Genomic DNA, 22,916 nt, shown 5'->3' with positions numbered 1-22,916 from the left:
TTGCCATTTCAAAATCTGTCTGCTATAGTTTTTCATTCTTATGTGTTGTGTCTTTGTATCTTCTCATTCATTCTGAGCTCATCCAAATATCCAATAGATTTTACATTACATAGAGTTTACATTGTTATGTAAACTGTGTTTTCATCAAATGATGATACCTTTTATATTCTGTGACCATTAAGTTTTCACTAGTTTTTAACCATGATGGATCCAATATAATAGACGATGAGAAGAGCCTCCCAATTGCCGTACTTGGCACCCATTCCAATAACCACCGGTTTCGAAAAAAGACCCCTGGGACCTTAGTGCACTGCTCAGTGATCGACCATTCTGACACAATTGTAATAGCAGACTAAGGCCCCTGGACTCGTCCTTTACGATCCGTATCCTAACTGGTTTGTACATTTCCAGGGCACTGAAGCCGAACCCTTCATAAACAAGCTGCGCAAGGGTCCCGCGAACCCTGCATCCTCGACGAAGGTGAACAAGAACCTGAACAACAACTGGCGGCAGAAGCACGAGGAGTTCATACAGGCCATCCGCGCTGCTAAACAAGTGCAGGCTCATCTCAGTGCAGGCGGTGAGTGCTAGCTTATAAGACTGTAGTAGTTAGAATATAAAAAGTACTTCTATAAAATAAAACAGCCAGATCAGCCAGAAGAATAATGGCAGGTATTCTCTTTTTCGGTTACGTAGGTAACTGTGATAGATACTGAATGCACCTGTCAAGATGGGATCACGGTAAACCCCCTCTTTAGATGAAGCCCTAAACAGTAGACGTTTCCAGGATTATGATCTAAATTTTCAGTGTTTGAACAATGATATTGAAAACCCGCCTTCCAAACATAGGTAGGGATTACGTCAACACTCTTTAGGGAGAAGCTTTATTTTATAAGTCAACGTTTTCAGGCTAGTTACCGAGTAGTTAATAATTTCTTAATTTAATTTGCAATTCCAGGTAAACTCAGCGACCTCCCGCCGCCTCCCCCGTCAGAGAACCCCGACTACGTGGCGTGCCCCCACTGCGGGCGCCGCTTCAACCAGCAGGCGGCCGAGCGGCACATCCCCAAGTGTGCCACCTACCAGTTCAACAAGCCCAAGCCGGCCGCCAAGCGTCGGTAACCGACCGGCGACCTGACACGAACACCTACGGACTTACCCGAGTGACGCCCGACAAGACCCGAACGGAGAACCGTTACGTTTGAAAATATTCAGTCGCTCGGTATTTATGTAACGTCACCGACTGATTCACTCAACTTGTCACCACTCGTGTATCGTCCACGTCGCCGTCACTGAGGTGTGATCTTTGGCTGTACTTTATTTTAAGAGTAAAACAAATTAGTCGTCGATCGAGATCCCGCTCTCTGGTACCTCGTCCTTACCCACATTATGTTAGACGACTCCGACGGCAGTAAGGACGTTTCTTCAAATCGGTGGATCGACGCCCTCATGCAGATAGTCTTCACTTGCACGCTAGTCTACCTCGTGAAGACGTTCTACGACATTATAACTCCTAACACGAACAACGGTTACTGAGATGGAGTCGGACCTTCCTTATGCGAGCGACTACGAGTTTAGTTTGAAATACAACCGCAGCTCGTACTCTCTGCCGGACTTCCTAGTGCGTATGTGTATAGCGTCTATGATCTACTATCTGCTCTGGGCGTCTATTTGTTATGTACACGACCGCGTCTGTTCTGTGCCCCGTGGCCGACAAGTGTGGTACCGCCGTAACGTTCCGTCTGACGCGATGTAGCAAACTACAAGACGAGCTTTGCTTTCAAACTCCTCTAATTTAATACCCTTTATTTTAACACCACTCTTAGTTCAGTACTAATCCAACTAGTTTATCAAGATTTAAGACTTACCTAGGATACTCTGCTGTTTTCATTTCATTAATTTTCTTATAATGCCTCGACTACTCTGACGTTATAAGGAAAATATTTTTCATATATTATTGATTCAATTTTACGTAATATTTAAGTGGATTTAAGACGGACTATAAGTGAGGTTAATACAAATTGTCATTGTTATTTGAAGACCAATATTGTACGTAGTACATTGCCATACCGACTGTCGGGACCTTTTAGATAATAAACAAGTTGTAACAAGGAAAGATTTATGAAGTCAATTGATGTTTGTACAAAAATCTATGCTTTTTAAACTGTTAACAATGCAGATGTTATTGGAATATTAAAATGTACTTTATTATTTTGTAAAATGTTTCGTTTTATTTTTCTTTTTCCTGCCCCTATTTGCCTGCTCATTGCATTAGAAAACGAGCAAACGTATCTATCACACCAGAGGCGTTACAGGATCTGAAACACCAGAGGCGTTACACCAGAGTGCGTTGCCGGCATTTTGAGGGTTAGGAATTTAAGGGTTGTTGGAATCGAGGACTCTTATTTTACACCATAAAAACACAAAGAACAAACATTCAGAAAGGACCATGCAAAAAATAGCAAAACATACATAATCATAATGTCTAGATGTATATTAAATGCGTCCGCCGCAGTGGCGGAACTGCGGTTTTATTTCCAAACTCACGAGGCCGGTTGTTTGCGCGGTTACACAGCCGCCGCTGCCCATTTTCGTGGTGCTTGGCGACTGGGCTTCTCCCAGTTGTGCCTTAAGGCTTAAGTCATTCTGTCTCCTGCATTAAATTCACCGAGGGAAGTGGAAACTATCGTTTTCTTTTTCTTCTCCTCTAATAACATCTTCTGATTTGTTTCGTTGCGGGATCCAAGACAATCATTCATTTCCCTGGGACGCGCAGGACTTCAGTGTTCCGGTGTTTTCATGTTTGTATCTACTGTAGATCCTGGCTTACAGGAGTTGCAGCGGTATGGGAGGTTGTGGCGGGCTTGACCCAAAAAAAAGCCGCCGCTTCCCGTCAGTCTTGCGATTATCGCAGTTGAAGTCCAGACCGCCATGGACACACGTCAGAAACAGGCTGTTGCGTTATACTTACTTCACAGAAGAATTAAAAAAATGGCCCAAAAGGTTGAATTTCTGTACCCCCGCCCCACCGCCCGGAGCTTCTGCGCCACTGGGATCGCCCGCCAATCGACGGCAGAGCGCGCGGGCGCAACCCGCTGGTGCTGCGGGTGACCGCGGCCTGCGCGATTCTACTAGCTGCCCGCCGGTGCAGCGGGACCCGCAAACAACCACGCAGACTGCGGGCGTATACCACGTCGTGAAATGTGCTTTGAATTTTACATGTATATCTGCATTCTATAGAAGCTGCGGGCCCGCAACCGCGGCGGACGCGGGTGAAAATCGCTCCGTAAGTTCTTAGCCTAACCAAAAATCACAGTTTACTCACGTAAATAAAAGTAGAAAACTACTGGTTTCGAGCCGCAGAAGGATTCTTCATCGTGGTCAGCGTGAGCAGACCGGCGACGTCGCACATTAGCCTATGAGTAGGTAGGCTCTAGTCTAGTTCCTCTGTGATTTTGTGGAATGTGGTGCCATTTTTAGTCCCAATTCTCGGACGACCTTAGGCCACGTCCGCACAGGCAGGCGGGTTGCTTAGCGCCTAGTGTCTAGCGCGACACCTAGCGAGCATCTTAGTAAAACGAACGTTCTAAAATGAACGCGACCGGCCGCACTGCGTGCTTGGCGCCTAGCTAGTCGCTTGGCGTGCATCCATGTAAACAAACGTGTTGGTTTTTTGTTGCAAGCCGCTTGGCAGGTTAGAAGAAAACAATGGATGAAATATTGATTGCTGCAGTTTTTAAAAGAGAACCTTTGTGGAATCCAGCTCATGAACTCCATAAAAATGTAGTAATCTTAAAGAAACTATGGGAAGAGACTTTTTCTAAGATGAGTATCTAAATGAGTTAGTTTTCCTTTAACTTTACTGAGAAGTAGATCAAATGTTTTTCTGGTTATACGTAATATTCATAAAATTTATCGTCAAAATTACGCAATTGTTTATATAGAACATTGAACTCCCCATGACTTGACCGTGATTTACCTATTTATATCATGAACCCAAAATGACGGATAAGGCTGTGAACTGACATATTTTAAAGATGAATTTTCTGTGAGTAGTAATTTTAGAGCTATTTTTGAAAGCGACATCTCGTCAACGGTATCCGACAAGCAAATGCCCAAGGCACCTAGCGACCTACCACACAAGCCATCTCAAGTCGGTTAAAAAGGCATTGCGCAAGCAATATAAATACCAGGATGTCTTGATACTTGATGGGGTGACCGATGACGACCTTGCCTGAGTTTGGACGGAACCAGACTCCAGTTCGTTCCTTTTTGTCTCAAGGCGCTTGTAACGCTTCTGATGTTTCGGGTGTCAATGGACGACGGTGATTGCTAGCCATCAGGTGATCCGTCAGCTAGCTTACCGGCAATTTTTTTATATTTTTAGGATAACGAGAGTTACTATTCACATGGGAGAGCGAGAGTTTTTAATGTTAAATGTGTTAAAATCGGGGTATAACCACGGTACAAAAAGCGTCACTCTTATGATAAAATAAAACGACAAAGTAGGTATGCTTCAAATTCTATATTTTGCTACTGTCTTTTAAAAACGTAAATGCAAAATTAATGGCCCCTCATGTACAACGGGGAAGCGTGATCAAAATTTTGGTGAATATTGGTTTTATTCCATTATATTTGTTTAATTCTCGGCCGATGTCCTGGGCACGTACGAGAACACCACGGAGGACTTGGGCGGCACCAACAAGTTGTCCGCCGGTTCTGCGTTGTGCAGGGAATAACTGAAACAAGAAAGGAGAATAAATTAAGGGTTACTTTCTGATGGTAAAATAAAACTTGACATTTATGTAGTGTATGCATTCAAATTCTATTTTTGCTACTGAATTTACACAATAACAGCAAATGCAAAAGTAATGGCCCCTCATTAGTACAACTAGCGAAGCGTGATCGCAAAATTTTGGTGCAATGTTGGTGTTTATTTATTCCATTATATTGTTTAAATATCTCGGCTCTTGAAGTCACTGGGCTATACGAGAACACCACGGAGGACTTGGGCGGCACCAACAAATTGTCCGCCGGTTCTGCGTTGTGCAGCTTAGACTGAAACAAGGAAGAAGGTTTTATTAATATTTAGTGAAATCTCGTCTTGCATTTATGTCCTTCAGCGCATGTATACAGTGAATCACAATTCGGGTTTTCACACTGACGAACTATAATAAGAACAGTAAAAATGCTTGCAAGATTATTGAAATAATATTTATATTATTTTTATAGAAGTAATATGTTGATTGCTATCAAATAAATAAAAAGTAGTAAAAAAGTAGTTTTATTAGTAAAAATGTATTATTATGTCCTTCATAATATATATTATAATCATGTGTTACTTACTTGGTGTAATGCCTGACGGCATGTGACATGAAGTGAGGAGTGAGAGTGTCGGGTATGGACGACACTGCAGTCAGGTTGGCGCGCTGGTCGTCCTCTGTCGGGTTGAACAGCGCCACGTAACCTGTGTGGCCGGTCTTCCACCTGCACAAGATAACAAATTGATTAATGCGAGGATTAGGTTAAGCAGTGATGGTTGCTAGGAGTCCATAAAGTTATAGTTAGACCTTTTTTGGACTCCACAACTCTACTGCGCGATAACAACTACGAATTTTGAAAACGAAAACCTCAACTAAAATATTATTAAGTTTTTGACTGCCAATATAAAACTGTTGAAAGCAAATCCTTCGCCAACGTCGGACACCGGTGACCCCCGTGGCGTTTAAAGTGTTACGAAGCATAAGATTGTATCCATATCGTAAACAATAATTCAAGTCACCATTTTTATAATTTCAATCGGCTGATATGGAGGCTAGTGTTCCAGTTACGGACCCTGACGATCTTGCAGCTGATTATGTCGATGATCTGAGTTACATAGTGTGGCGACACTCTGACAAATGACAGATGACAGAAGTCGCACATAGACTATCGACGAGCAAATCAACGGATGACGTCACAAATATCCTGCATCGCACATAAGAAGTTTACATGTGTGCCTCCTTTTCTTAGGGAACTTTACTCTCTGTTCCCTAAAATAGTTATACGCGAACATACCTAGCCACAGCGAGCAGTGTGTTGGTGGAGGAGTTCCTGGCCGGGACGCCCGCCACCACGTAGTGGCCGTGCTGGATGCTGGCGTCGTCGCGCATCGACACGAAGTGCGCCAGCGACTCGCTCTGCAAGTACAAACACATGGAGATTTTTTTTTTCTTTTTTAAAAACGTTGCCCCACACTAGAATTTTCTCCTGTGTCGTGGGTGCGTTTACAAACATAAAAGTTCACATGCACATGACACCCAGACACGAAATAACAATTTGTGGATCACACAAAGAGTTGCTCCGTGCGGGAATCGAACCCGCTACCCGTTGCGCGGCAGTCAGTTGCCCAGCCATCGCGCCAACCGTGCAGTCTTAGAAATTAAATAATTAGTACACCATTGTAAATATGGGTATTATAAACTTCTCCAATCGTGTCATTTGCCGTTCCATTGTCGGCCTACCCTAATGGAACATAGGCAGGCATTATGTCCGAATACTCTCTTACTTACTTACTTACTTACTTACTTAAAAAGACGCTCTCAAAACTAGTTCTGTCCCTATCAATTCTTTATAAAATGACAGAGATAGCACGATATTTAAATACAACTTAAAATTGAGTAGCATTTCAGTATTCGGGCAATAAGTATGTATGTATGAACTGATAATGCGACCTACATACAGGTCATTACACAAATCAACCAATATAAGAATTCTTTACTTTGAGTACACAATGTAATTTTATTTTATTACACACACACGCAACATCACGCCTTTTATCCCCGAAGGGGTAGGCAGAGGTGCACATTACGACACGTAATGCCACTATACAACCACTTTTCACCATTTGTGTTATAAGTCCCATGTAATAGGGGGTGAGCCTATTGCCATATCCTGGACACAATTCCAGACTCCGTGCTACTACCGAGAAATTTTCAAAAATCCGAAAAAGCCCAGTAATACTTTGCCCGACCCGAGAATCGAACCCGAGACCCCTTGTTCGGCAGTCGCACTTGCGACCACTCGACCAACGAGGCAGTCATTGTAATTTTATTACACTGTTATGTTAATGTTTATGTTATGTAAACGTAAGAACTTACGGTAGTAGTTTCATTGTCCTCCTTCTCCAACTGGTGAGGGTTGAGGATGGGAGACGCTGGCAGCAGCAGCTCGAAGGCTACCAGCTCTGGCTGTGAGTCGGGGAATGTCCTCAACTGTGTAAAAAAATAGATGAAAATTAAAATTAATGCTATGAATACAGTAAGGTCGAATAATCGACTTAAATAACCTATATTAAACCAAAATCTTTGATGTCACCTCTGTTTTTAGCAAAAACTCCATACAACAAATCTTTCAAACTTATCGAGTTTTTGTTTGTAAACTAAAATGTTCAGTATATATCTTTAGTAAAGAACGACTGCTTACCGCAAGGATACCCTAGCTGAAAAGGTTGTTCGTAAGTTATTCTTTATGTAGATTATAGTTGATGAAATAAACATTTTTTTTTTAATATCTGTCATATTCTGTACTACATAGATAATCTTACGATCTCCATCGTTATCAATATGAGCTTTTTTTCTTCAAACATTTCAAACAATGATTTGTACTCACGTTCAAAGCAAAATTTTTTTAACTATAAAATCTATCGTAATCGGAAGATTACATATTGCGATTGTTATTAATACGGACTTTCTCTCTTCAAACATTTCAAACAACGATTTGCACTTACGTTCAAAGCAGGCCACTTGCCGAGCCGCTCGTTGATGTCAGCGGCGGTGGCGGTGACGTCCTCCTGGATGGCCAGCGGCTTGGACACCAGCGGCCGGAGGTACGTCATGTTCTTGTGCAAGAGGAACAGCTCCGCACGACCACCTTCCTCGTTCACTGTGAATACTGATGAGCCTGGAATAATAGGGAAGATAAAATTAAATAGTCTGCTAAGAAATGATGCAATTTATTTGGTAAATTATCTCATGTATTTGCCTATGTTAAGAGGAATAAACGTTTCCTCACTGTTTAATACGTAAAGTTCAGTGAAATCAATCCAAGATATGAGGTTACATTGCAATGTCTATTTATTCAAGTTGAACATTATTGAGAATGTCCATTATCATTTTTAAATATCTCACAGCAAACTAATAAGACTAGTGGTCGCCTAGTGGCCGAAATTCGACCATATATGATTTAATTTACAATACCACTTAACGTACGTTGAAGGATAATTTTTATTTAACTCAAACTCTTTTATAAAACTCTTTTCATATGAGACGTGAGAATATCATCGCAATGTCAAAATCGATAATTTTGACGTATTGTCAAATACGATCAGATACTATGCATGTGTGTGTAATGTTTTATTTATTGATTTAATGTACTTTATAAGCATGATTTTTGAAAAATATTAGCGTGCTGCACTTCTCCTACACATAAACTATAAGTGTACCAAATTTTATGCTCCTACGTCCGCGCAATTTTCGTAAAAAGCGGTCCAAAGTTTTTGCATCACGTATTAATATATAGATAAATGACAAACACCCGAAAACGGTACAACAAACAACTTGGTGTAAAATCTTTTGAGGAATCAAGTCACTATGGCTTTAAAGTTTTTGTTTAATATTGTGGCCCCACACTAAGATTTTCACCTATGACGTGGGTCGCCTATACCAAAAAACCATGAAACCCCCACTCACCAGTGCCAGGCGCCTCGCTAGCGTCATCAACGACCTTGGCCCACCGCTGCAGCAGCTCCATCAGTTTGGGCTGGTCAGTGGTCTGCGTGTGTCGCCAGTACGAGTAGTACGTGTGGTCGGCCGCCAGGTCGCTGCCGCGGCCCGTCAGAGGCTGCTCATCCTTCATCGTTGTGTTTACTAGTAACTGGCGGACTTTGTTTAGCCTGGATGATAGGAGAGTGGGTTAATATGGCATGTTCCTTATATACGTGTTGAAACTCGAACTTATTATCTTTAGAGACATTGAATGATTACTTAAACCATTTCTTGGTAACGATTTTGTATCGAAGAAAATGCCAAAGACAGGGAAAAAAGACTAAGTGTGGCAATAATATGTTGATTAAGTTATGCGGTATAATACAACATAATGAGCCTTGTCTTGAGTATAAAAGTGGAAACTAATAAGTTTAAAATAAATTCTTTCGATGTCTAATCACGCCTCCCATTTCTCGAAAGGGAAAAACAGATACACATATAAAATGTAACAATCAGTTTTCATCTGTTATGAAAAGAGCAAGGCTAACGTCGATGGACTCAAATTCTAGTCTCCATGCTTCTTATTACCATAAGGAAAGTCTAAAATATAAAAATACTTTCGACTTTGCCAGCTCAACAAAACAGTTACCGAATTCGTTACAAAAACATTAGCAAACACATCTAAAACACGACCCACCTGACTCCAGCAGCTCCGGCCTTCATCCATTGCTTCAAAACATTGTCAAACTCCTTGACCACCTCATCATTGTTGAAGTTCAGGTCTGGCAGCGAGGCGTCGTACTGGTGCAGGTAGTAAGCCTTGCGCTGGTCGCTCCACGTCCACGCTGACTCGTTCAGAGTCGATACCTAAAGTATATCGAACTTTATTATAACTTTCGTGAGACATACTAAATTAATTATTATGTTATCGGCTTACTCAGGAGAAACGACACACGACGCGGCGATTGTCACACTGCTACAACAATAGCATGTGTGTCGCGGAATACTGCTCATGAATATAAGCCTCTAGCATGGCTTGAAACTAGTCGAGTTTCTCGTCAAACCGTTACGTGAGTAAGCCGATAGCATAAAATTTAATATATACAACTTATATAAAACTTAACTCAATATAATTTAAGTATAGGCTTTTTTTTCTAGAAGTAGACTATAGATGAGATCATAAAGAGCTAAACCATATTAGGTTAGATTTCTCATTAGATCGATAGTGATGTTTATTAACGATATAAATGCTAATATATTATATCTAAGGATCTTAGGATTAAGACCGGCTACCGGATCGGGTGATATTTTCGGATCCGGTAAGCAACAAAATCATACCGGATTGCAATTCCTAATTACATACATCGTTTTCGCATCATCTTATACTAATATTATAAAGCTGAAGAGTTTGTTTGTTTGTTTGAACGCGCTAATCTCCGGAACTACTGGTCCGATTTGAATAATTATTTTTGTGTCAGATAGTGCATTTATCGAGGAAGGTTATATATAGGCTATAAAACATCACGCTATGACTAATAGGAGCCAAGCAGAGCGGGTGAAACCGCGCGGAAGTAGCTAGTCAAGAATACAAACGCTATACAAAGTTGAGAAGTTTGAGGACTTACCCAGTTATTAGGCGGGATCCTGTTGCCGGCGTCGTCGAAAGAGTTGCCCTCCTTCCACACGAAGTAGTTGTCGTAGCCCTCCGTCTTGTTCTCGCTCATACGGAACCACATGTGTGTGAGCGGCACGTAGTTGGGGATCAGGTCCACGATTACTCTGTAATAACGATTTATGGGTTAGCAGGAATATAGTTTAGATTCAGAAGTAAGTATAGAAATGTAAGTTATGTGAGTTTAAGTGTGAGAGAAAGGCTTAGAGATTATGATTTTTAATTTGTTGGATTTTTACAACAACAATCAACAACTTTACAATTTAAACATCGGCAAATTATCGCAACAAAAAATTATGTGAACCATCAATCGTATCGTTCATGTTTAATGTTGACTAATTTTAATTCGGTTCCTGAAATACCTAACATTTCCTTGCGATATAAAATATAAAACCGAAATCCTCATCGTAAAGTTCCTAAACTCACAAAAAAGGACTAGATTATATAAAAATAACACTCACTTGATACCACGACTCTTGGCCATGCTGACGAACCGCTTGAAGGTGTCCAGCGCACTGGGATTCTCATCCAGGATATCATATGTAGGGACATCCACGAACACTCCTTGTACTTTGAAGTGTTCCAGCAGCTGCAAGTCATCCTCAACTTCAGCGTACGGGGATTCTTCCATGTCTACCAGGAGGCCTTTTTCGAACCTAGGAATAAGTAATATTGTTAAAGCCCAATCTGCGTGCTAAACCAGGAAATAATGACGAACCATCATATGTATAGATAGAGAGTAGTATAGTCTAGGTGTTACCTAAGTGTCACGGTCAAACATCCCTTAAAAATATGTTAAAGCTGTAGTTAAAGATCCTAATCTTGGGATTGATTCTAATGTGGTACACTGTATCATTGTAGGTAATCTATATGTATGAAAATCAATTGCTGTTAATCTCGCTAAAACTCGAGTACTGCTAGACCGATTTAGCAGATTTTAGTCTAGAATTATTTGTGCAAGTAAAGGTAGCGTTTAAAAATGTTGGGAGGCGCAGTTTGTCGGGCCAGCTAGTCAACATGAAGTTTTGAATAACATGACATAGCAAAATATTTGATCAGTCTAATAGCTGATGTATAATCTTAGAGCCTACAAGAAAATCAATAATACCATTGATTTTAAAACGTTACTAGGCCAAAGGGAATGTGAATAAACCGCAACACAGTAGTGCATTATGTCGATACTTGATTAATAATTCAAGCTCTGATCGCGGTCACTATCAGAGGACGTATTATTGATTTATTTGTGCTACTTATAACTACAACGTAGGTCAATCGTAAAGATACTGATAAATTATATTTATTGAGGAAATAAAACTTGTAGTGACTGTCTCTAAGTACACATATCACGGTAATATCTCCGAGCTGTGGACTACCTAGCGAGTTATCGGGGCTTCGCTCGAAGAGCAGGAGTAGGAACGGGGTGGCTTTTAGTCAATAAGAATCTAATAGTCCTCTCTCGTCTTACCCAAGGCGGGAGAAGCCATTAGATGATTTCACCCCTCAAAAATCGATGTATTAGCATTAAGACCTTAATTAGCATTATCATTATTCTACTTTACTTGCTATCTAAACAACTTTTCATCGACCGAAGTAAATAACCGACCTTAACACATTGCTTTAACATTATTTGTAACGTGGACTCTTTGGTAACAACTACGGTCTTACGGTTTACAATTTTCTTTTTTAGATGACTTTTTCTAAACATACCAAGTCTTAGGTTCAGGAGCAGCGCACTTAGGTGCCCTGACGATGATGGTGATGGCTCCGGCGAGCATGGCCAGCCACAGCGCCCAGAACAGGATGAACATCGCCCATCGCAGGTTCACCCAGAACGGGTCGTCCGCGTACTTGAGCAGTTCCTCCTTGGTCAGCCCAGAGAATTGCTGTAATTAAAGTTGTTGTTTTAAATACGATCATTAGTTAGCAATAGTTAATGATAAATGATATTTATTTCTGTAAATAGGTCATAAAATAACACTTTTACACGTCAATATTTCAAATAGCTAGATGAGGCCGGCATTTCCTATCTGACTACTCTGAGAAGAAATGCCGAAACAAACTCAGAGGTCAGTCTCTTTAAAAGTCCAGACAATGAAATAGAGGATAATGTGAGAGAACCGTGCAAGTTGGTTCTGTAGTGGTCTTTAGAGGAAAGAACCACAACAGTATGAGCGGACCTGTTCAGATGGCAGTATGCATGTGTCAGTTTACAATCAGCTCAGCTAACGTCTCGTCAGTAGGTCTCGTTAGCCTTATACTACTACGTTAGAACACTTTCAGGCGAACAAAAGCAGTAACCTAATGACTTTTGTTCCCCTAAAAGTGTTCGACAGACAGAGCTACGAATGAAAACTCAATGTTCACCAGTTTTGTCAAGAGTACTATAAAATAGGGGGTGAACCTATTGCTAGGCACACTTTCAGACTTCGTGACATACAAGAATTTTCGAAAACAATTTGCACATTCTGGATATCAATTGCATTTACGGCCAGTTCAAAGTCATAGTCAAAGTCAAATTATTTATTCCAATTAAACCATAAATAGGTACTTTTGAAACGTCAAGTGTTAGAGAAGAGAGTTAGCTTGGTTATGTAATCATAATAGATCCTAATCAAAATGTAGGTAATAGCTGTAACAACTAATAATATTGAGTATCATTACATTTACAAATGCATAATAAGAGCAGTCTCATACAATGACATAATTATACCAGAACGTGATTAATTGCAAGTCCGCAACATAGCAATCACGAAGCTGAGTTTATCGCATTACCGATACATCTAGGAATACCTACACGTGCCAGTAACATAGTACAGTGACCAGCATATCAACCTATACCATTTCTTCATTCGATTTTCGACTTTACATCAAAATAATAAAGTTCAAAATCTAATAAAGAAGTCTGACAGGTAGGTATGTACTTCACTGAAATAATATCTAGTACATATTTCAATATTATCATGTCAGCATTCCAATTTAGATGACACGTGTCTTCTTATGTGTTTGAGCGACAACTAGATTGGTCTGATCTAGATTCTAAGAATTAAGTGTTCCAAAATTACAATTACTTTGCCCGACCGAACCCCGAAACCCGTTGCTAGCCACATGCCTCCGGAGCTGCGGACTGCCTAGCCGGTTACCGCTCCGGCTCGAAAAGCAGAAGTAGGAACGGGGTGGTTTTTAGTCAGTAAGAGTCTGACTCGCCTCGCCCAAGGCGGGAGAAGTCAATGGATGATGTTCCCCACTTTTCTAATAGGTTGCAAACGTAGATACCGACTCATTCTTTTTCAGAAACGTATTTCAATTCGATAAAGACATTTCGAATTTAATAAAAAAGAGACTACATCTCATTTCATAAAGATTTATATGAGAACATGACATTTCCATTAAATTAAATATGAGAGAAACAGCGAACTCATTCCTTTTATACATTCCATTCTCGTTTCATTATCTTGCAAGACAGCTGCAAAACTAATGAATCTTCCCACTATAATACTTATGGGCAAATAAACAAACATCACTCAATTAAGACGCTCTCAAGACTAGTTCTGTCACTATAAATTCTTTATAAAAGACAGAGATAGCACGATATTTAAGTAGAACCTTTAAATTGAATAATTCAGCAATTATTACTATCGACTACTTGCCTTAGCTCTATTAAAACTGTCTGTCTAGTTAAACAGATCTAGGTCGGTCTATAGTCGCTGTTCATTGCACTTCAATGAACATTATTAAATTGGATAATTGTATTATGTAGATCGGTTCAATGGACTGTTTGTGTTTCGTTTTTATGCATATTAAGTCGTATGATAAAAGACTAAAGTAGTACGAACGAGGTAGATGGATAGAGCGATGTTTTGTTGATTTATAAATAAACTATTAAATATTGCAAACTGTTTTTTAACCCAAATAACAACACAGATATTATCGTACTAATAAAATATTGTCTTCCGCAAACTTGAGATCATCATATCTTTCAAAATCATCAGTCAGCCAGTCAGTCGATCGACTGAAGTCCCTCAAGTAGGCTTCTTTTGTGGGGGGAAAATCGTCCATTGACTTCTCCCGCCTTGTGCGATGCGAGAGGTAGTGTCAGACTCTTACTGACTAAAAACCACCCCGTTCCTACTCCTGCTTTTCGAGCCGGAGCCCCGGTAACCAGCAGCCAGTCCGCAGCTCCAGGTCCCTCAAGTAGGCTAATTTGGTCAATTTACATTTTTGAATTGACCAATAGAAAATGTTCAATTTCCAAAATACGAACCGCATCATCTGCAGATTCTTCATCAGACTGGAGTAGAGAACAATTATAAAAAACTCTATTATAAAAAAATAAATAACAAGAAATGTCATCACTTAGCCTTTTGGTTTTGGACATTGTTACGTCGTTGCCTGATATTCGGTCCCCCAGTCGGCAGCCGTTGCATAACAAGTGTTATGTGTAATTGTTATAGGTATATATTACTTTACTTTCCGTAAAATACTGTGAATCCACAACAAAATAATTTACAAACAAATTACGTGTCACATTGACATTTCATTCCATTGACTAATGTTTTATTTTTCGTTTTTGCCAATGAGTTTTCCTGTTTTCTGTAGTAACTGCATTACTCATTTATAAGTACTTAATAAACCATTGTTTTGTGGTAATAAGTTGTAAGTAATCCACACTTCTATAGAATATAAGTTAATGATAGCCCTCAAATTTGCAACGCCTGAAAAAGGCCGTTAAGCTGTACATAATATTTAAATTAAGACCTGTGTAATACCTTAACATGCAAATAAATATTTTGAGTTTGAGTTTTAGATTAAACATCTCTACAACTCAGAAGTGACGAAATGTACTCATCAACCACATCTAAAAAAAGCATACCATTCACCTTCCATTACCTATCATTCTTTAAAAAATAAAACGTGTGACAACATGACCAGAACTGCAAGTAATAAATCCACTTACCCGTTTGTTAGCATCAAGCTCGATCTTAGCGTCTCCGTTCCTGTGGTCTTCCACCACATACTTGGCGTCGGCCATGTCGACCCTGGTCACTATCTTGGCCTCAACCTCCTTGGGCAGCAGCTTCTCCTCCGCGCCGTCAGGAGAGAGCTTCTCCTTGGACTTGGAGAGATTTGATTTTGATGTCCGGAAGTCTAGAAGAAAATGTGCCTGTTACTCTTAGTTCTTAAAGGAAGATTCACACCTTCCTTAAAAGATGGGATCAAAATTCTACCGGTAGAAAGTACATTATAAACTAACTCTATCCTGTAATGAATACTCAATCCTGGAGTCTAATAAAATGGTGTCAACTATGTAAAATCAAACATCCAAACCTCAAAGCCAAAATGTTATAACTTCTAACAACAGAAGAAAAATATCCATCAACTATGCTACTCATCGCAATGAACTATCGGTAGCTTTGCCTTTTTTAATACTAGACAAACATCATACTGAGTCGATATTCTGGCCAAGTAATTAATTGGTGATTATTGGTAATTAATTGGTGGCACAAAATTGTCACTACGTATGTATACCATGGGACCTTTCTTCAGCTATGCAGACAGACTACCTAATAAACCGCTAGGCAACTGGTATGTCGCATGACCACGCGTCCGCAATACGAATGTAGATAAGTATGTAGGTATAACAAGTTAACCGCAGCCTAACCCTAGACTATGACAATACATCCCACGACCACTTTTAAAATGTGATAAAAAACACTATCAAACCATCCAGACATCCATCAATTACGAACGAAAAATGGTTCAAGATTTTTCTACAAGTTTATACATAATCAAAATGATATAATTGAGACAAGATTTCTGGATAGCTTCATAATATCTGCACGCACATTAATACAACCATGCTTCAGCCGAATTCACCTAATTTTGGCACAAGTACACAACGCACGAATCGCACTGAAATGACACAAATACTTCACCAAGGTTAACGTACCGCAACACTTTAAAATCAGGAGAAAATCATTGCAAAACCCGGCCCATGTTACGTCAGAATTGTTCCTACCCGTACGGAGCACGTTACCCCACTAACGATCCAGCTCGCGGGCTGCCGTATAGCGGTATTAAATTCTGGAATAGATACCATCTATTCTCGTCTCTACCGTCCTTGTTGAGCTAAAAATGTCACCCCGATACAAACTTCTGAATCCCCACGTGGAACAATGAGGTCAACGTGGTCGCACCCCTGATATTATTGTAAGAACCCTTTTTCGCACAGGGTCACAATGACCATTATTATTATTTAAATACAAATTCGCACGCAGCTAGCGGACGTTTTACGGGCAAGAATAAGTACAAAACCAAACATGTTATAAACAATTTTCACCGCGAACACATCAATACATTTTAACAGCTTTCTAATGAAAGTTCGAACACTCACTTTCTTAAAACTTCGATGCTGAGCCCTCCAATGGAAAAATACGACTACTATCGTACGGAAGTGCAGGGCCCTTATATAAAGTATGGGTACTCACACAAGTACATGTAACGTGAAGAATTTAAAAATTATAGGGACCAAGAACAGTCGTTGCGAGATGAAATCGGTTCCCAAAACTCAGCGGGCGCAAGCTTTTTGTATTGGAACCTGCTTTTGGAAGTTAGCAATGCAATGAGGCTGGTTTTGGGCTAACAAAAAATATTGGCCGAAGTAGTTGACGACTGCATTCTGAGATGAAGAATGCGAATGTTATGTTCAGTATTTTATGTAGGTGTACATTTTGGCAGACTCGCATTGTAGGTCGAAGACCTTTAGTACACGGATAAGAAACACAAAGACTGCACTTACTTGTTGAAACTATTTCGCACACAAATAAACAACTTTCCAGATCTCCAATATGTACCACATTTACTGAAGAAACCAGTAGTATTCACGAAAAAATTACACAATATCAAGACCCACGCACAATCCGCTCCAAGATCACTCGACCACTAGCTGTAAACTAGGTAAACTGTCTCACTTTACACCTAATGGAATAATGGCACCGTACTAAATGGACAAACAAACTCATTTGTGAACGACTTAAACCGATAAGGACTAAAGCAGACCCTTTCTAAACGCTTAGTACGATGATTAAGTTAATTACATAGTTTATTATTTATCCTATAAATAGTTTGAAAACAAACAAATATAACTTACTAATTATCTCAGACCTCTCCTAATTTCAAATTGTCGATTTGTTAATGTCCAAAGAGGTGATTAAGATGTCTGTACTTTGTTGAAATGTCACCAAATATACAGATTTTTATCAAAGCACGAGCCCTGGTATTAAAACGTTTTATTAGAAATTGGAACAAAGATCTCTAGGTCTTACAGATGTTTTTACGTATGGATGTCAACACTATTGGATCACCCACATCACCACGCCATGCGAAGATAGGTTTTTATATTTCCCAAATAACCTCTAGATATTTTATTCCCACTATAAGCACTAGATGGTGACGAGTTTCTAACGATTCCACCTCTTGAATTCTAACGTTAGATTAGGGGAACACTTGGCACTCTTTACGAAATTGCTATCCAACATTTACTCGGTCTATTTGCCGTGAGTAACCTAATTTCACAAAGTGACTGAGCAATCTAGAGAATTGCGTCTTTGCCAAACGATATTATCCTTCGGGAATTTAACCCGTTAAGTGCGAGTGACAAATAGTCCGCAATGTTTAGACGATATTTTACTAAATTACTAACTAAAAACAGTGTGGATTTAAACTGAAACACTTGGGAGTAGTAAGACAAAATCAGATGGTTTTCTTAGGAGCGAGCTTCGGACGGTATTATTTTTTATATTAACTTTTTTACGTTTGAAAGTAACGGAATTCCTATTCTTCTTATGTAGTACTACCAGAAACTTGTGCAGATAAATTTTACGCTCTGAAAAGACTATTGTTCAACTTATTTTTAGCCTATATCCTCATAATAGTCCTAATTCAGCAAGAGGCCTCTCTTCATAACAAGCACGACTTGTTTGTTATATAGATTGCTGAATAAACTTCCGATTTCAAGTTGCAAATTGAATTGGCCTTGGGTTACAGATGTGACAGGGCAATTAGTTGTGCAGATTGTGTGGTGGGGAGGGGCACGTCATCCCGGTTAGGGCCATAGATATGTATTAGTAACCTAGTTACTAAGGAAGGGCTATGGGCTGTAGAAAACTCTGAAGTTAATTCTATCATTAGTAGTTTAAAATTAAGCCCAATAAGGCAATGGAAAGTGGAGTGAAATTCCAAGTGAAGTTACTATGTGCAGTGATAATATCTGCAGGATAGCTGGCAGCAATTGTTAGAAGCAAAGAGCTGAAGATCAAACTCGATGGTTTGCTATTGTTGGTTACCTATTTTGCCCCGCTACAGATTCAGAAAAAAATGCCATTAGGTATGAGCAAACATGTAAGGTATTTTTTTTATTATTATTTTCGAATCATTTTTTTATGAAGAGGCTAGTTCATCATTTCGTACTTTTTAAAGAGACAAAATCTTAACTCCATAAATCAACAACCATTTATTCTGAACTCACCTACTTAATCCACTGGCCTGGAACGCACTAAAAATGCACTTTAATAGAACAATAGTCGATTTAACAGTAATATAGGAGTGTCAATTAAAACACTTCAATAGGATCGCGGTATTGCCTGAAAGCCAGTGACATGACGGGCTTGATTGTGGTAGTGGCAATATAAAGATCATGTTTACAAGGACTAGCGACACAGGATTTTTCTAAGAATCATAACTGCCGCAAATGGTAAGTTCTGTGTTCCTATATCTATTATTTCTTGCTAAATAAATAACAGAATTTTTTTTTCCTGAACTATTGTTTAATTGTTGTCGCGTAGTTCGATAATATTTTTTTATGTTTATATTTATTAGTATTGATATTGATTGTCACGCTTATATCATAAGCGTAAGCGCTTATGTCATAAGCGTGACTTTAGTTTCACGCTTAGGTATGATAAGCGTAAAACTGAAATCGTAAAATATATTAATGACTTATAAATTAATGTGTATTAGTTTGCTTCCATTATTTTATTAGTAACTAGTTGGATCCTGTGTATTATATCGTCAACTTTCTTTATTGCTATCTCCAAGAATTCCAGGGTTTCTATCTGTGCTGAATTTCATCAAAATTGGACTAAGTAGCAGTTTAGGTGCGACAGTATGTATTACCAATTTTACTTTTTTACTACCTACAACATACTTCAAGTTGTCTACCTACTCGCCAAATTATACCTCTGGACAGTTACTATCTTGCCAAGGTCGCGAGCAATTCTGGCCGTATACATTGTTTAATGCGGAGCTGCGGACTGCCTAGCGGGTTACCAGGGGCCTTAGTCTGCTATTACAATCGTGACAGAATGGTCGATCACTTTATAAAATAAGAGCAGTGCAAGAGTGATGGAGCTATACAGGGCTCCGGTCGAAAAGCAGGAGTAGGAACGAAGGGAGTCATAAGATAATTTTCCTGCCTCAAAAAATGGTCGGAACAAGTCAATGCGAATTACTATTTAAAATTGAATATTTAAAACAAATTTCCTTCTCCACATTTATAAAATAAGAATTGTAAACCACATTTGTGAAGAATTCCAGGATAAATGTGTAACTTGTGTTAGTCAGAACTATAGAGATTTACCCGTACCATACACAAATACTCTAAACTAAATAAACACGAACAGGAAAATAAGTTGCTAAACTTGAAAAATGGTATTCCCTGACTCTATAAATAAAATATGTAAAGTCCAGTGAATGATTTCATTATAAAATTTATTTCCATAAAACAATTCACAGTCAAAAATTAATAATTATGCTATACTGAGTAAATAAAACACCATTGACTTAGACACTCTGGCACTACTTAATATAACAATTTCAGAATCATCATGTAACATCACAACAGGTATTACCTAAAGACTAGGCAGATGTGAAATCAGAAACATCCACAATTCACCAATATGGTAGATGATAAATTTTTACTTTAATATCCATCTTGTAGAGTGCTCTAGAACATTAGACACATATTTTTTATTTTATTAGGTAAACAAATACTTTCGACTATATTCATATTGATTTTAAATGTCGCGTAACACCACTTTCAGTATAAATGACGTAGGTATTTGCCCCCATTCCTAAACTTTCATTAGTTTTATCTAAGTAATATAATCTTTTACAGCAAAATAAAAAATATGTGTTCAACGTTTTTTCATTACCTTTCCGGTGAAGTAAATAGATTTTAATTTTCATACTTCATCATCACTTCTATTATATTGTAAATCTAATTTGTACCTAAAATAATTTTAGAATTAAAGAGGTGGAGATCCAAGTTGTTGTAGACTATTTACTTATTAAAAATCATTTATTATTTCATAAACAAATTTTGAACAATCATAAGTTTAAAATATTATAATATAATATGTACAATGGCATCATTATAAGAAATTATATCATAACATCACACTTTTCCAGTTCAGCATTAAACCCATTAGATAGATCGCAAGGTTAATGCTTTCAAATACATGCATTGGGCACAAATTCAGACCCAAGGCCTTTTCTGACTATTGGCCTTTTTTAGTCAAAGCCCCAAATATTCTTTGTCCATGACCTGAGAATAAAATCCATGACCTCATCCTCAGGAGTCACACTTGGTCATTCATTCTGACTTAATTTCTAAGTATTTTGATGTAAATTGTCAAGGAATTGTTGGAACAGCCTATTTCTTTCCCGCTGTATACTATTAGATTCTTGCACTATATTTATTAGTCTATCTAACTTCTCTTCTACTGTCTTCTGTCTATTTCTCATTTCTAACGTAATTTTCCTGAAGTCTGCATATCTTCTTCTATTTAATTTCCTTTTAGACTCTTCACTCTGTCCATTTGATGACTCCCCATTTTCTTGAATGTCCTGCTCATAAGTTGAGGGCTCGGCTATAGACAATAAAGCTTTGGTTACACTCTCTGTGCTCGCCTCTTGTATCCTCTGCTGTATCTCTGGCTGGTATTCACCGTTCACATTATATATCTTCTCAAAAACTTCAAAATAAGGCCATTTTACTACAACCACCTCATTTCTATTCCTTTTCTTGAGTAATCTAATATATGTCTGTTTCAAATTTCGAAATTTCTTGTCACAGCAGTCTGGGCCCTTACCAACTGCATTGGCTATGTCTATCCATACATTCTTTTTCTTAACTTTAGGGCTACGGAACTTGTCAACATTCTGTAGATAGAGATTTAAAAGCATTTTAATGCTGTTGTGTTCCCAGTGATCATCTATATCGTCTGCTGGCTCTGTTTCCATTATTTCATTTTGGTTTAACTGCATATAAACCTCCTCAGTTTCCAAATACTCAACAGGTTCAGCTGAAAATAAAGTTTCGTGTGATAGTCTTCCTATCTAACAAACAAGTGACTGATTGAACAAGCATTCGATTCTCAGACATAAATTGGAGTTAGTTAACCAATTTACAACAAGCGGGTCATTCAAATAGAGGTCCTTTGCAAGTGAATTGAATTTGCAGGAAGTTTCTCATCTACTTCAATAGATTGGGATACTACTTGTCTGAGTTCAAAGAAATAAGTAAAAAAATATGTTTACCACTCATTTTCTTGATGTCTTCTTCAAAATATTTCGAGTTTTTCCTGTTTAAGGCAATCCTTGATACAAATTAACGTTCAAATATTGCAAACAAACTTGTATCTTGCATCATTCAGCGGACGAGAACAAAATGGCGCTGACTGCCGCGGCGAATAAAGCGCTTTATAACCCGACCGAATCAAAAAGTCACCTTCGTATAAAATATTAAGTTGTTCATAAAATACAAATATCATAAAATCACAGTTAGCTCCTACTATTACGGTGAGCATGATTAAAATAACAGCCTCATAACTTAAACTGTCATAAAATAGTAAGCATACATTTTACAATTTGCAGAAAAAAGCTCGCTTGTGAACTTTCCATTTTTGTCGGATAACATTTTGGCTTTGACGTTTGCTGTCGACCTTGTTATCTTTACCTTTCATTGATAACGTCATGACATGATAAAATTGATAACGGAAACAGCAATCAAGGCTTTACGTTTAAATCGTATTTAAATAAGAACTTGAATAATGAAAATGACGACATGATGAAATGAGGTCTAAACTTTACTAAAACCAGTTCAAATCTTATGACAAGATCCCCTTATGTATGAAACATACTTCAATATTGATATTACAAGAGTATAAAGTTAAAACAAAGAAAATACCTCCATCAGACTCGGGGATAGGCTTGTAAGATGCGACGTGTTCATCTTCTTTCACCTGCGCTCCATCTATAGACAGATGGTTTTTCCGCGACTCCGACATGATGAATTACGAGGGACTCGCCCAACCGGTTCCAGAATACCAAGAAGCAGACCCTTTCCCTTTCAAATTACAATTAAAATTAATAACTATCACAATGCGTTTCCGAGCTCGCGCTACTTGAACAGCTGTCAGAATAATTTTATATAGGACACGAAT

General features: G+C 38.7%; 3 protein-coding genes across 6 annotated transcripts in view; 1 reads left to right on the top strand and 2 right to left on the bottom strand.

Moving 5' to 3' along the window:
* The window catches only part of LOC118275351 (zinc finger C2HC domain-containing protein 1C), a 39,338-nt gene extending 37,117 nt beyond the window's left edge, over positions 1-2,221 (top strand). For all 3 annotated transcript variants that reach the window (XM_050695487.1, XM_050695488.1, XM_035593268.2), the window contains 2 exons: positions 412-580; positions 959-2,221. In XM_050695487.1, the coding sequence (XP_050551444.1) occupies positions 412-580; positions 959-1,122 (333 nt within the window). In that variant the 3' untranslated portion in view covers positions 1,123-2,221. The remainder of the gene's footprint in view (positions 1-411; positions 581-958) is intronic.
* Positions 2,222-4,506: 2,285 nt separating this feature from the next.
* On the bottom strand, positions 4,507-22,903 carry LOC118275538 (neutral and basic amino acid transport protein rBAT). 2 transcript variants are annotated; one of them, XM_050695477.1, is made up of 12 exons: positions 22,661-22,903; positions 15,371-15,561; positions 12,124-12,299; positions 10,878-11,072; positions 10,370-10,523; positions 9,442-9,611; positions 8,730-8,932; positions 7,769-7,941; positions 7,140-7,253; positions 6,058-6,179; positions 5,347-5,487; positions 4,507-4,739 (listed from the first exon to the last, which is right to left on the bottom strand). In XM_050695477.1, the coding sequence occupies exons 1-12, from the start codon at positions 22,758-22,760 to the stop codon at positions 4,640-4,642; spliced, it is 1,839 nt and encodes a 612-aa protein (XP_050551434.1). In that variant the 5' UTR covers positions 22,761-22,903; the 3' UTR covers positions 4,507-4,639. The 2 variants fall into 2 exon arrangements, with proteins under 2 accessions (XP_050551434.1, XP_050551435.1); XM_050695478.1 differs by lacking the exon at positions 22,661-22,903 and adding an exon at positions 16,364-16,509.
* On the bottom strand, positions 20,752-22,652 carry LOC118275541 (uncharacterized). Its single transcript, XM_035593544.2, has 2 exons — positions 22,012-22,652; positions 20,752-21,776 (listed from the first exon to the last, which is right to left on the bottom strand). Exons 1-2 carry the CDS (start codon positions 22,016-22,018, stop codon positions 21,082-21,084), a joined length of 702 nt encoding a protein of 233 aa, XP_035449437.1. The 5' UTR covers positions 22,019-22,652; the 3' UTR covers positions 20,752-21,081.
* Positions 22,904-22,916: the final 13 nt, after the last annotated feature.

Source organism: Spodoptera frugiperda, chromosome 8 (assembly GCF_023101765.2).
Source record: "Spodoptera frugiperda isolate SF20-4 chromosome 8, AGI-APGP_CSIRO_Sfru_2.0, whole genome shotgun sequence".
In the NCBI taxonomy this organism is placed as follows: domain Eukaryota; kingdom Metazoa; phylum Arthropoda; class Insecta; order Lepidoptera; family Noctuidae; genus Spodoptera; species Spodoptera frugiperda.
This window is presented reverse-complemented; position numbering and strand designations above follow the sequence as displayed.